Here is a 15,913-nt window from a genome sequence, read left to right as displayed (position 1 = left end):
TATGAAGTGTTACCACAGGCATGCAAAGACACTGAAAAATGTAAATATTTCCAAATTGGGGTCTCATGGGGATGACATTTAATAATTATACGATTGCATTTAAATATAACATGTAAGCTATTTTTTATAGTGATTACGGGGAGGAACAGACTGTGAATACGTGAATATTTATAATTGATTTACAGTATAGTTAAAAGTACTAGTGTAAGATCAACACTGCAGGCTTTGATTCAGATATAATGTAATTAAATGACATCAATTCCGTACGATATGTACTTTCGTTTCATTGATTTTCCCCGGGTATAAAAAGGGTACGTATAAATGAAGAAATCTAAGAATTTTTTGTCGTAATTTATTGATTTCAACTGTTTTTTTACTCAGAGATATGTGTATTTATTAAGAAAATCATCAAAAAGGGATGGAAACCGGGACTCTTTATTGGTTTTGTAACGGAACTGTCTAGGGGTTAGTCCCCTACGTAATCCGCGTTCAGAAGGATAAAAGAATAACAAGAATTTCAGTGTTTAAAGAATTAGATTCTATATTCTGTGTGAATAGCAATCATGTAAAACAAACGCAAAAGATATGAAACAATCTATACTACTGTAATATTAAAATAATAGACTTTCTTATGAGAGAAATTATAAAAAAAAAACCTAAATATATATCAACTTATAATAGTACATGTACTTATTTTTGTCTTCATGATGGCAAAGAAATATTTGGTGCCATGCAAAAAATCACACATTTCTTAGGAGAGCGTAGATAGATTGTTTTATCGTTAAAATGATACATGTCATACGGACTCGTTATGATTGGAGGGATTCTGCAATTTTCTGCAACATTACATAATTGGGGGGGGGGGGGGGGTCTAACCGTGGCGAGGGCCTGTCCTGAGACTGAGTAGTGAATTTAATAGCATTAATGTAGGCTTATAGCTTTGTAATGTAAATGTCAACAATTCAATAGTGTCGATGTATCTATTTCTTAAATGTCCGAGTCAAGGGTCAAAGTCTAGTATCATATAAAATCCAAGAATGTAATAATTACCACTGTTGTTGTTAGAAATTTAGTCCCGATCCCCGAAATACGTCTTATCGGTAATCATTAGAATTGCCGACTCCTGCTTATTAAACAAATGCACATGTTATATAATAATACTAAATCACGACCGGGTACTAAATAGACCCGGGCACGCCTTACCCGGACGGGTTATAAACAAGGGGGAACAACTCTTTGCAACAATCAAGCGTAAGTAAAACAAATTGGTAAAAATAGGAATGAAATATGGACACATCTGGATAATTAGATAAATACTCATAATTAAATGTAGACACAACCATAACAGTTTTTATGTCGTACACGTGAGAGTAGAACCTGCAGCACAGAGACCGCATTATTCGATCCTCGATGACTTCGGTTCTCAAACAAAATAGAACTGATGAAAGAAATGGAACTGATGACCGAAATAGAACTGATTTACCATCACCCTAGTGGTCAGTCTTGCTACATGTAGGTCAAGTGAATGTCAGGCAAATTATCTGAAGATAGAAGTATTGTTACTTGTACATTGAAAGGAATTGTTTTTCACCATTAATGCTTTAGAATTCACCTACCAGTATTCTAAAGATTTAATAATCTTAATTCAAATATATTTTATTTTGTTTTGTCAATTTAAGCTTCTTTTCCTTGTTTTGCTAGGAAGATTGAAACAGAGGAAGACATAAAACATTAAGATGGCTGACTTTTTTTCTAAAGTAATTCTGACTCAAATGTCATCTGAATCGTGCTCCCCAGAAGAAAGTCTTCAATATATCACTTCCATTTTACCTCAGTTGGAAAAGTATATACAGAATAGCTTAACAAGACCACCTGTTTGTACCTCAGAAGATGTTTTACTAATGAAAGTTGTTCATAATGCTTTAAGATGTTCATCACATCGAGAACTTTCTGTACGGTTGCTCAGTACTTTCAAAGACAGTTCGACTACTGACTTTCTGATCAGACTGTTGCACACATCAGAACGCAATTCATCTGAAACTGAAAACAACAAAGTAATCGAAGCATGTGTTGAATTATTAGAGCATCTTCATGTATGCATGCCTAGTTTTATTTTGCAATTACAAGGATTGATTTTTACCTTGGAAAAGACAGTGGAGAAAACACCAAAACTTTCGAGACTTACTCATAGAATATTATCGGTAAAAGAGGCAGTAAAGAGATCGATGGAATTTACCCAAAGGAAAAAAACCACCTCCACAGAATATGTTGATAAACGAAAACCTCCTGACGATTTTCGAAACCTACCTATCTTTCCTAGAAAAGAAGATATTTTCCCAGAACAGAGGCCGTTTCTGAGGAAAATCATTAGGAATGGTAAATATGAAGACTTGGAACACTACCTGGACGTTCAGTTTCGACTTTTCAGGGAAGACTGTCTAACTCAACTTCGTAGTGGTATTCAGGAATATATACAGGAACGTACGGCAGGAAACAACAATATTCGTCGACTTGAAAGTTCCCGCATTTATCATAACGTTAGAATACTTTTTAGGGAGACCTCTTTGGACGATATATTGCACGTTTTGCAATTGGATCAGAACACTTACAAAAACATAGACTGGAACAATACTAAAAGACTGCTACACGGTTCTCTCGTTTGTTTATCTTTCGATCATTTTGAGACATTCCTGTTTGCAACTATTATGAGAGCAGATACCAATGTTTTGAGTGTAAGGGGTTTGTTTAAAGTCAAAGTAAACCAGACAGAAAATGAATTAGAAGACTGCATTTTGGGGCGCTTGTATACGATGATAGAAAGCACGGCGTTGTTTGAAGCATATAGACACGGTCTTGAAAAATTAAAATCTATTGGAGCAGGGAAATTGGCCTTTGAAAAATTTTTCGTCAACTGTGAAACAGAAATAAGGAAAACAGATTATTTTGAGAAAGGTCCTGTGTTTGACTTTTCATCTATAACGCATAGAAGACTGGTGAAAATAAGAAGATATGGAGAAAGATATGAGAGAGTAAAACAATACCGAGACTGGCCATCTTCAGAGGAACTTCATATGAATCCCATTCAGTATGAAGCGTTTAAAGCTGCTTTAACAAATGAGTTTTGTCTGATACAGGGGCCACCGGGTACAGGAAAGTCTTATCTTGGCATCCAAATTGTTAAGACTTTGCTGGCAAACACAGAATGCTGGTCTAGAGACAGAACTTCTCCAATACTTATGATTTGTTTTACCAATCATGCTTTAGACCAATTTTTGGAAAGTATTGTCGATTCTGTTGATACAGCTTTCAAGAGTAGAATTGTAAGGGTCGGTGGAAGAAGCGGCAACAAAGTTATTGAAGACATTACCCTGAAAAAGAGATGTGATAGAGTGCCTAAGAAAAACAGACTTTTAGAATTGAATTTTCTTCAAAACATGATCTCCAAATACAAAAAAATGATTAGTCAGCAAAATTTCACTATTGTAAATAATGATTATTTGAGACAATACATTCATTTTCCAAGTCAAAATTTCACAAATGAAGAGGAGAAAACATTATTTCGATGGTTGAATGTTGATAAAAGAAGCGTTTTGGATTCCGCTAGTAACAACAACAGAAAAAAGAGAAAGACAAAAATAAATGAATATTTGGAGGTAGAAAACAACCTTCTTCCAAACAATAGATATGAAAACTGGTTTTATCAATTGACATCAAGCGTAGACGAAAGTGAACATCAAGATCCAAGAATTCAAGATTCGCCTGTTTTAAACTTTGGAATGAATATACTCCAGACATGGCGGGCTTTAGCCGTTGATAACAGTGTGAAGGAAGACAAGAAGTTTTTAGAGCAAGTTGAATTGGTAATTGATGATATACTTAGAAATATCAATTTGGAGAATACCATGACGGCATTTGAAGCTGGTTTTTATGAAACACAAAATTTATGGGAATTGCCATTGCCAAACAGGTGGAAGTTGTATAGATTCTGGCAGAGTCAGTTTTATCGAAAAATATTATCAAACATTGAAAACTTCAAAATATCTTACAATGAAATTCTTGAGAATTACAGACAGGAAATCTTCAACAACGAGTACAGAGTTCTGGAGAGAGCTGCACTTATCGCAATGACCACAACAGGAGCTGCAAAATATCAAAACATGCTTAAGATTCTCAGACCACGCATTGTCATTATTGATGAAGCTGCAGAAGTTCTCGAGGCCCATATAGTTGCTTCTCTTCCTTCGTCTTGTGAACATTTGATAATGATCGGGGATCACAAACAGCTTGAACCAAAACCAGCTGTATTTGAACTTGCACAAAAGTACCACTTGTCTTTGTCGTTTTTTGAAAGAATGATTAGAAACGGGATAAGTCATCACTGTTTATTAAAACAACACAGAATGAGGCCGGAAATTTCTTCTTTGGTGAAGGAAATTTATCCAGGTCTACACGACGCAGAAAATGTCAAAGAATATGAAAATGTGAGTGGTATTGCAAGTAACGTATTTTTCTTGAGTCATGGATTTCAAGAAGAATATAGAGAAGAAGGGCGAAGTTACGAAAATTACTTCGAAGCGGAATTTACAACTCGGCTTTGTAGATATTTAATATATCAAGGGTATATATCTTCTCAAATTACAGTATTGACACCTTATTCAGGACAATTGCGATGTTTGACTGGCTTAAAAGACAATATAACGAAAGATATTCGCTTTTGTATTGTCGACAATTACCAAGGTGAAGAAAATGATATTATATTGCTATCTATGGTCAGAAGCAATGATATTGGAAAACTGGGTTTTTTGGACAAAGAAAACCGAGTATGTGTTGCTTTGTCGAGAGCAAAACGGGGTTTATTTGTCATTGGGAATTTTGAAATGATGCGAAAATGTGCAAAAAAAACTAAGCTGTGGGATATTACAATTAAAGATTTGGAGTTGAAAAACTGCTATGGTACAGAATTACCCCTCTTTTGTCAAAATCATCCGGAAAGAAAAATAAAAGCAAAACGTGCTGAGGATTTTGATAGTTGTCCAGATGGAGGCTGTAAAGCACTGTGCGAAACACGATTGCCATGTGGTCACGCATGTAGACGATATTGTCACCCTGATGACAAAATTCATAAGTCATATCAATGCAAAGTGAGGTGTTCGAATATGTGCATAAATAAGCACATTTGCGACAAAATTTGCCATTTTCCAGAGCCATGTAATTGCACTGTTTTAATAAAAAAGAAATTTCATTGCGGGCACGAAAATGAAATACAATGTTGCATGGATCCTAAAGACAAAGAATGTAGTACAATGGTCACAAAATACTTCAGTACCTGTTATCACAGTAAAGAGCTGGCTTGCCCTGAACCAGTTGATAAGATTAATTGTGAAAAAGTCGTTGAACATGAATTGATTTGTGGTCACACAATGTCTCTTCCGTGTCATAAACGTAAATTTAAAATCAAGTGCATCGAATTCGTGGAAAAAACATGGTCATGTGGTCATTCAGCATTTATAGAATGTGCCGAGTTTGATAGAGCTAAATGTAAAAAACAAGTCGTTCGCAAATCAGAATGTGGCCATGAAAATACAATGGAATGTCATCTTGATATCAGTTACTTTGAATGCAAGCAAGTAGTGGAGAAACAATTTAAAAAATGCAGACACATGAAAAGTGTACCATGTTATCTGAACATGGAGTATGAAATTTGCGACGAACCAGTTTTTCTCAAACGAAACTGTAGTCACGAGATAAAATTAGAATGCTTCAAAATTGATGGTGAAATAGAAAATATATGTGAAGCTGTGTGTGGTCGTACTTGTGAAAAGGAGCATAAATGCAGAAGACTTTGTCATTTCCCCGAGAAATGTAACTGTTGCCAGCTGGTGCAAAAACTGATACCAAACTGTGGTCATGTTGCTGTCATGGAATGTTGTAAAGACCCATGTAGATTTGATTGCACTGAAATGATAGAAAAGGAAGTTATTGGATGTAGACACAGTGTTCTGCTAGAGTGTTCAAATACAATGGAAAACTTCATCTGTTCAGAGAAAACTGAGAAATATCGCCCTTCCTGTGGCCATTTAGTATCTACAGAATGCTTCAAAGACCCAGAAGCTGCGTTTTGTGATGCGTTAGTTTCAAGGTCTTTAGAGTGTGGCCATGTCAGTGAGTTTAAATGCAGCGAAAAAAACATAAGGTGTATGGAAAAAGTGACTGACTTTCTTTCATGTGGACATGAAGCTGAAATTAATTGCTATCAAAAAAAATTTGATAATCTGGTTTGTATAGAGAAACTTGAATATATTTTAGAATGTGGACATTTTTATCCACTCTCCTGCTCTGAATTTCAAAAAGATGAAGGACTGGAAGAAATCAAATGTACTGAAAACATTGAAACTACAATGCCTTGTGGACATATTATTCCTTTAAGTTGTGGTTCTGATATATTGACAATAATTTGCACTGCACGCTGTGGTGCCACACTTTCCTGTGGACATAGATGTAGTGGAATATGTGACAATTGTTCCCAAAAAGGTTATCACGACAGGTGTACTGAATTTTGCAGGAAAGAAATGCTTTGTGGTCATGAATGTGATGGTGACCTTTGCGAAAGCTGTAAAACTTGCAGAAGGAAATGCGAAGTATTTTGTGACCATAAACGCTGTGAAAAAGACTGCTTTGAAGTTTGTGATCTTTGTATAATGCCATGTAGCTGGAGATGTCCTCACTATGATTGCTCATTGCTTTGTCACGAAATATGTGATCGTCCAAGATGTGTTTTCCCATGTCCAAAGAAGTTGCAGTGTAAACATGAATGCTCAGGTTTCTGTGGAGAGCCATGTCCACCATGTTGCCTTCTATGTGATTCAAAAACCTTACAAGTATATGCAGAAGTGAAAAATTTACGATTAGTTTATCTTCCAGACTGCAAACACTTCTTTGAGTCCAGCTTTCTCGACAATATCATAAAAGAAATGGCTCCAAATGAATCATTGATGTTTCTGTTTTGTCCAAAATGCAAAACCAATATCTCCTGGCATCCAAGGTACAACAAAATCATAAAGCTGCAAAGGAAAAGAAGAAATCTTGCAAAAGCTATCACGGTATATGTATCAGAAGCAAAAGGTTGGGAATACTTCCCCTTATTTTTTCCATCCTTTTTGAATTGTCAAAAACTCGTAGAAGACTGTGTAAGCCTTTTAATAAATGACATGGGTGATCCTCACAAAGACAGTTTGATTGAATCTTGTGATAAAGTCCTAACGCAGATGAACAGTATTCGTACTAAGCTGAGACCCTCATTTGAGCAGTACAGTTCCGTGTACGATGTCATCCGTAAAATTTCGGAAGATTGGCCAATGAACTCTAAAGAAAACAACTCATTAAAAACAAATGTAAGTGACCATTTAGAAAACTTTACGAAACATATTGGGAATGAGATTATCAAACGTAGTCCCGACACCAACCAAGTAACGCCGAACGGATCAAATACATCTCCTACAATATTCCTTATAGCCGATCCACATGCTGAACATTGGAAAATTTGCAAACAAGGTATTTTTTATATGAAAACAAACAAGATTAATCTCGCTTTCTTGTATTTTTTAATTGCTTATAATTTGCTGTCCCATTCCACAAAGAAACAAAGCATCGCTGTATCAAGCTTTTATTTGGACTAAAAAAAGATTAAAGATAAAGCTTTAGTTAAATGTTTGTCATTTTTGCAATTAGGACATCCATACTGCAGCATTTTCAAATTTGGTGAATGTGTGATCTGCGAGGGACCAAAAGAAAAATTACGTTATTCAAAGAATCTAAGGGAGTACTTGAATCACGCATCGTCAGTTGATCTTATTGCAGACTGTAAAATTCCACGAAGAAAAACAGAAGGTAAAGCTATTTTTATTGTTAACGTATTAAGTTCGTCGATATGCCATAGTTTAAGAAGATATGTATGACACAATATGTAAACATTTTTGTAAAGTTTCAGGATCCTTTTTTTTTGCAGGAGCAGGAGGCTGTAAAACCGACACATTTCAAACCAAGGAAAAGAACTGTGAATGCTATAATGAGAAACAAATTGAAGTAAATTCAGACAATAAGGCAGAAAAGGACGTGGTGAGAAAGACTAAAGATAAGCTCTTACCGAGATGGAAGAAACCCAAGCGACCTAAATGGTGGGAAGAAAAACTGTGAATGCTTTTTAGTTGGCTTACACCGATAAATCTGTTTTACCCTCTTTATGGTACAATACCACACTATGTATAAGATATCATTTACTATATCCGAAAGAAAATGTTTGATATGTTGAAATATGTTCGAAGGGTAGCGGATCAATATTTAAGTTAATGAACATGATCAGACGAGTTCCCTCTCTTTTAATTGATGTTGAATGATTTAATTGTTTTATTATTACTTAAGAGTCTTGTTAGATATTTAAAATATTTTTTATCATATGTTATCAATTTACATTAGGTTTACCCCAATATGTCTGCGTTAAACTTAAAACGGTATTCTTACATTTGCAATCATACATATAATTTTAAAAGACACACAGTTCTAGAGATCAATACAAATTTTCTGTTTTTTATTTTATTTAAAATAACCCCACCGTTATTTTATCTTTTAATATTTACTAAAAGGTCTTTCCACCTTTCAGGTGAAATTAAATGCTTGTTATCGCTATTCCTCCGAAATTATAAGAGATATAAATATAAACTTTTACCAATGTCTTTAGTTCACTTAGAGGCTCCCTCAATCTATTCCATCTGAAAGGACCTAAGGCCCCTTTTATCTACTATTGCCCATCAAAGTTTCTTAGGTTCTTGAAAAACACGTACAACTTTTTACTTTACGTCTTAGAGACATCTGACCGCTTATGATTGAAACATCTACCTCGGCCGATCAAAATGACATAAAGGTCAAAAGTCAAGGTCATTAAAAATCTGTATAATAATGAGTTTACATATTTCTTTTGTGAAGAATGGTATAGAAAAGCTTTTCCATGGATGTAATAGGACTTCCTATGACATTTCAAATATAGCCCTAAAAGTTTAAAAGTTATTGCTCCTATTGTAAAGTAGCTCGTTATCGCCATCCCTCTTAAACCGTAAGAGATTGGATTCTTATACCAATGTCTTTAGTTGACTTTACGGATCTTTCAATCTATTTATACCAAAAGGATCCGATATGTCCTTAAAGTAGTTATTGTCCTTGAAAGTTTCTTAATTTTGTTAAAAACCACTTACTCGTTTTGAACCAAACGTCATAGAAACATGGGACAACTTGAAAATGAGAAGTTGACCTTGGCCAATTTAAATGATATAAGGGTGAAAGGTTACTTTAAAAAATCATAATTATTCTTTTTACATTTTTTAATGAAATAAGGCAATCATATCTGAACAAAAATGTTTAAAACATAAATAAATATAAGGTGGAAATCTCTCTAATTGTTTGAGATCAATTAGTCTCCTAAAAGTTCTTAAATGGTTGGTTTAAAAAGTGAATTAAATTGAAACTTTTCAAATTAATATTGAAAATAAAATCTGAAAAGTATTAGTTCTATTTGTTGTTAAGTGGTATTAAGGACTGTGTCACTAGAATTGGAGCTTGGACTACAAGTAAACAAAAGCCTTTCAAAAATCTGTCTCACACGGTAATGTATGTTTTACATTAAATCCTGTGGTTATAATAAAACATGTGGTTATAGTAAAAAGAAATTACAACGCAGGTATGTTAAGGATTCATGATTGATTTCAGAGTGATGTGTAAAAATCATTTGTCTGTACTTCTTACAAGATAACCCATGATCTGCATTCCATTCGATAGCTCTGAGAGAAAGTATCGTATCGTCAAATGTAAAATGAATTATTTTGAAACGGTAATAAAACCGCGTGTTTCTTTTACGTATATGATGTTAATAATAAAGGTTATTTTTTAATGCAGGTATCCAAGAAATTTTTCGACCAATTCGAAGCGCCAATATCTCGTCAAAATAATAAATATTAAATGAAACGCTCGTCACGTGACCAAAAAATACATATAACGTCTAGGTGATTAGATCGCATTCCGACCATAACAACCGTATTGTTGTCATAGAAACAACACAGTGTTTTTGTTTATCGTACATGGTTCAATGAAAGCACGTTTTGTAATATTATTTGGTCTGAACATATTTTATTGAAATTTATCAAATGGATTGGAAACAAGTTGTAAACTTCTAGTTCCTCTTCACAATATATACCCCAGTGATTTCAATCTAATGTTGCATTTTGTCGTTAATAAAATTATTTATGAACACATTGAACCAGTTTATCTCGTTTGTCCCAATTATTTTGTCAAAGAAATGGCTATTTCTTTACTTTACATTATTCACACTACAAATATAAGACTTGAGCTTTGTAATTAAAGAATATCTTTATATTCGTGTCTTAGGTTAACTCTGTTTTTGAATTCATATTAATAAAGCTGAATAACTAATCATATGAAATGATAATATAGTATCATTTAGATTATCTTTGTTTTCTTTTGATTCAGGTTGATTCAGGTGATTGATTAAGATATACTATTCACAAACAGCTTGGAACAGACTTGTTGAACTCCCTTTTAAGTCTACACAGGAATCAAAACTGCATTGGCTACAATATCAAATTCTTCATAGGGCTGTTCCTACAAATAATTTTATTTTTAATATATAAAAAACAGTCTGCTGTGTTTACTTTTTTAAAAATAAATAAAGAGAGTATTGATCACTTATTTTATGAATTTAATATAGAAAAAAAGGTGTTGTGTGATGTTTCAAAGTGGATTTTGATAGTTTTGAAATTTTATTTACATTATATATACATTCAGTTCTTTATGAAAAATACGAAAACAGACATGTTTATATATTTGTTTTAACTTGATAGCTTTTATTGTGGATCAATATATATTTCGTGTAAATGTAAAAATAATAATAAAAAAAACCCTAATATTCATGCATTGAAAAATGTCATAACAGAAAGACTTTTATCCGAAAAACATTTGCTGTTAGAAAAATGTAGATATAGGGAATCTCTCTCTCTCTCTCTCTCTCTCTCTGCTTTCACAACACAATGGAGTTGCAAAATTAGATAATTGATTAGTGATAATTCTTAACAATTGTATTAATGATATTTCATGTAGGTAAATATATATAGTGAAATGAAAAGGTTAAAAAAAAGTAAAATCATTAATGACAGTGTTTGATCAAAAACAAAATTGTTTAGAGTTTAATAACATACTGTGGAATCATTAATAACATAAGTCGAACTTGTTTGAGAAATGTTTTAATGATGTTGTTATTGATATTTATTTATTACCGATTTGAAGAACAAGTATATCAAAATAGGTGGAAACAATATAGCAATAATTAGTCAACGAGACTAGGGAAAACAAGGGTAAAATCAGTTTTCTGAAGATGTAAAAACAATAGAGTATACTTTTCTCAAGAAATGAAATCAAATGAGTTTATTTTTGTTATTTGAAATCGTCTAGCTCAATTTGATCATAATAAATAGGTTTTTTTTACTCGTTTGCACGTTCATACAGTTTAGAAACGTTTCTAAGCATGCAACATGTTGCTTAATTCGAATTAAGGCTAAATTTGTCGTCAATCAAACCTGAAAACAAATATCTTTCTATTTTTGTTAATCATTATAGAAATTTCTTCAAACATGTTATGACATACAGATCCCTTCCTTCTGTAATATTTCTTTCTGTTATTATAATTGATGCTTGTATAACAAAAATATTTCATCATTAACACACTCATTAACAAATTCTTTCACGTCTCAGCTGTGTTAAGGAAGGTATCAGAATTCTAGCACGTTTGATTTAGGAAAATTGCATATGCTCCGCCCCTTATTTATGATATTTTACGAGATGTTGTATTTCGGTAATTAACAAATATCTACCAAAATGAATATGGTTAATTATTGGGATTGTTTCAAGAAAGGTGTACTGAAATAAAAATTTCAACTATTCTTTATATCTTGCGAAATTGTAAAATTCAAAAGTCGCCTCACGACTTATCGAGGTTGACTACGTCACATCGGCGCTTGCAGCTGTGATCAGAATAGACATGTACACTTCAGTGACATATCTGGGAATTTAACTCATTTACAACCAGCGTGGAGAGGATGCAACTGAACAAGGTAGGATTTATCTGTACTTCCCCTAGATATTGATATATATTATCTAATACTGTAGGATGAAACGGAAACAAAGGAAAATTCCCCGGCTTCGATTTTGTTTACTTGTTTACATTTGTTTTTCATGTAATATTGTGTTTGATTATCAATTTGGTGACTCGATCAGGCAAAGTAAATGTTCTGTGATTTGCTGATTTTGATCATAAAGAGTATTGATGCTCATTGTAGCTTTTTGCTGGTCCCTTTTATCGCAATAATATTAGCTCGCATTTTTTCCGTGTTCAAAGAAAATGTAAACAATGAAAACTCCAAACACTGTGCTAGCACTACAAAGACTACTGTTAGGATATTGATTGAATTTAAACAAGATTGTATTGTTGTTTATGTAAATCGAAATGTGTTATTTCAACTAGTGTTCTTTTAAGATGATTACATGTATGAATATACAAAATTAAATTGTTGAACTGAATTTCCACAAAGGACTATATATGACATGGGCCTAAACTTGCCTCTTAAAATGAACATCATCATTTTACTGTAATTCTTTGTTTTCTTTGTATATATATATATATATATATATATATATATATATATATATATATATATATATATATATATATATATATATATATATATATATATATATATATATATATATTAGCTCGCATTTATATATATACAAAATGTTCATTTTGATTCAACTGCCTACAAGTAAGAACTATGATAACGTAAAGACAACCTTTTCCCGCCATTTTTGCATTTTAGCCATAAAACAGCTTGTTTTCAGGCAGTTTATCTTTCAGAAAACATAGAGCACACGCTTGATCAAACAAAATATTTTAATCAGAGATGTATCTAGCCAAGGCTAATAAGTGACACAAAAATTTTCCTTGTTCAAGCATGCGCTCTATATTTCCCATTCATAAAAAGATAAGGAAAATGTCAATTTTTGACTGATTTTGATTGAATGATAGAAATAGCGTCACTTTTAAATAAATAGGTGAAAAATATATTTTACATCAACTCTTCTAAAATATAACATATAATTTGTTTTACGGTGCTACCGTTCTGGCGAGCGCAGCAAGAATTACACATACTGTACCTTGCATCATTGTCAATTTATAGTTTTATTTAGGTATCAACGAACGTCAAAGAATTTTTGAGAGAGTATTGCTCTACAATAAGTATGCCAAAGGTACTAATTTTAATGGTTATGATACATATTACAGCGCAACCCCCTACCCAGAGAGAGGGAGAGAGAGAGAGAGAGAGAGAGAGAGAGAGAGAGAGAGAGAGAGAGAGAGACCGGTACGTGTTTGTAGGTGTGTAATTTCCCACTTTTAAATTTAATGGTCTGACTATATGCAATATCTACATATTTTTTTTTACCTGTTTATTTTTTTCATTTTATTCCTTTTTATTTAGTTCAAAATGTCCCATTGTTTATTTCCTCCCTACTCATATACTTAACTGCCTAACGTTACTGTACATACATGCACAATTATTTAGTTTAAAAATGGATCGATATGACAGTAAAGTGTGGCTCTTGCTAGTATATATATATATAAAATCTCTATATTAAAAAAAGATTAAAAACAAATCATATGTCAATGAGGCAGGTATCGCAGACTATACTGAAATAGCCAGTACACTCATTACAGATGTTTGATCCACCTCTAAATTTTTCGCGGGAAATATAGCCCGAGTGCACTGTGACGTCATCCATGACTTTCTTCGTCTTTGTTTACGTTTCTCGACTCAATACGAAGGTATGGAAGCATGTAACAAATCTTTTGAGTCTCGCCAAAGCATATGCGGTACTCAGAACGTGTCTTCAAACTTTAAGTCACCGTAAATTACAAGTTAAAAGTCGGCCATTTTTGGCATAGCACCACGGGTGAAAACGTTAGAGAGCATTATGGGACGTGGACAAAAAATTTTGTTTGATGAACAGTAGGTTTCGCTCGTTCTTTTTCCCGCGCCCACTGGTTCTTAGAGCTCGCTTCGCTAGCCGGCGCTGCGCGCCGGCGAGCTGCGCTCGCTATAACCAAAAAGACTTTAAAAAATGGCGAATGAAGGGAGCAAAATTTCACTCATATCATATTTTGTTCTTTCAAAGATTAAACATTTGATTAGGCCCGCTGTAATATTAATGAAATTAAAACTGCCATTAGAATGCACAATATTGAAGTATTTTTCCATTTTCATGTTATCTTTAGCACATATTTTGCTAGGTATAACACATTATTCAATTTTCGGGGTTTTATAGCAGTAAACGGTCCACTGGAGACACTTTTTGGGTGTTGATAAAAAAGTATGTACTCTATAAATATTCCTATTACTCTTTTACTCGCTAACTTCATGTATATTTGGTCGGCGAGGGTGGGGGTTAAAATGATATTACTATAATGTAACCTATCATAATATTTTTCATTGAACTTTTTTTTCTATTGAAATTAAATTAATAAATATTGATCATTTCAGGCATTGATTTTCTTATCAACTGCACTTCCTCCTTACATCAAAAAGACAGAGGGGAATTACATGTAGTGTGGCAGAAGAATGGTCAATTTCCATATATTCCACATCATGACTGAATAATGCCGAAAATTAGAAAACACTAGTCTTGTTGAACAGTATGTCACAGAAAAGCAATCTCTATTAATAGTACATTGTATTTGTCAAGTTGATTATTATAATAAAGTCTTGATAAATATTAATATTTCTTTAACCATTACAAAAAGTATTAATTATAATTACAAGTAAAATGAATTATATATAAAAGAAATATTTCTTATTTATTTATTTTCGAGCAGAGTAACATTAATCATTATGTGCAAATCACAAACTAACCCCCCCCCCCCACCCCCACCGCCTTTTTATCAATAGTTATTAGTAAGGACAACAGATGAATTCATATTTCCAATTCAACAATTTTTGATAATGATACTGATGTGAACAGAAACAACATTCTTACATTAATTTTATGACATTCACAGCGTTTAATTATTTTATGAATGAAAACTAAAATCATGATCTTAGTCAGTGTTACGTTTGAATTTCACACAAATGACGCCGAATTAAGTGAAATAGGTTAGAAAAAATGCAGTAGTGCAAGGGCATTGATCAAATATATTGAAATTTTACATGTGTTACCATTATATCCCCATTATATCAAAAAGTGCTGGGAGCTCTATGAAATCGCTACCCATTTCACATTAATAAGCGTTGATTGTGGGAACTCAATGCAAATTTCTGTTCATACACTGTTGATGTTAAATAATTGTTCTTTCTTGAATATTTCAAGCTTCCGGCACTTTTCGAAATTTAAGATGGTCATTTTACAAGTTAGAAACAGAAATAATTATATTTGTTTATGCTACGCCCTTGCACTATGCATTTTTCGTATAATTCCTGCTTCATCTCTATTTTAGCAGCACCACGTGACACGGTTTTCCAAGAGACCCTGAAATTGCTCATGCAGTAGCGAGTTATCTAATTTGTATATTGATAAAATCTCACTTTGAGTAACATTTTTTGGAATAGAATATCAAGATTATTCAAAGGCTAACATTTTATGTGATAAATATCGCTATTATTTTATGGACGCCCTTAACATAGCTGAGGTTGAACTTTTTTCAGCAAAAACATCTTTTAACCTTTAACATTTATAAACCTTTGTGCCATATTTCTACATCTTTTTTATAGAACGCTTAAACACGTGTACACTTTTATCCAAAACTACT

General features: G+C 33.0%; 1 protein-coding gene across 2 annotated transcripts in view; it reads left to right on the top strand.

Annotated features, from left to right (window-relative positions):
- LOC128177196 (NFX1-type zinc finger-containing protein 1-like) overlaps positions 1 to 10,743 on the top strand; it is an 11,280-nt gene extending 537 nt beyond the window's left edge. Inside the window, exons 2-4 of one of the 2 annotated variants that reach the window (XM_052843792.1) lie at positions 1,702 to 7,551; positions 7,729 to 7,887; positions 8,006 to 10,743. In XM_052843792.1, the coding sequence (XP_052699752.1) occupies positions 1,737 to 7,551; positions 7,729 to 7,887; positions 8,006 to 8,193 (6,162 nt within the window). In that variant the 5' untranslated portion in view covers positions 1,702 to 1,736 and the 3' untranslated portion in view covers positions 8,194 to 10,743. Of the gene's footprint in view, positions 1 to 1,701; positions 7,552 to 7,728; positions 7,888 to 8,005 lie in introns of those variants that run through there. The other variant, XM_052843793.1, reaches the window with a different exon arrangement.
- The last annotated feature ends 5,170 nt before the right edge of the window (positions 10,744 to 15,913 follow it).

The sequence above is a fragment of the Crassostrea angulata genome, chromosome 3, assembly GCF_025612915.1.
Source record: "Crassostrea angulata isolate pt1a10 chromosome 3, ASM2561291v2, whole genome shotgun sequence".
Classification (NCBI taxonomy): Eukaryota; Metazoa; Mollusca; class Bivalvia; order Ostreida; family Ostreidae; genus Magallana; species Magallana angulata.
The sequence above is the reverse complement of the archived record's forward strand: the minus strand, read 5'-3'. Positions and strand labels throughout refer to the sequence as shown.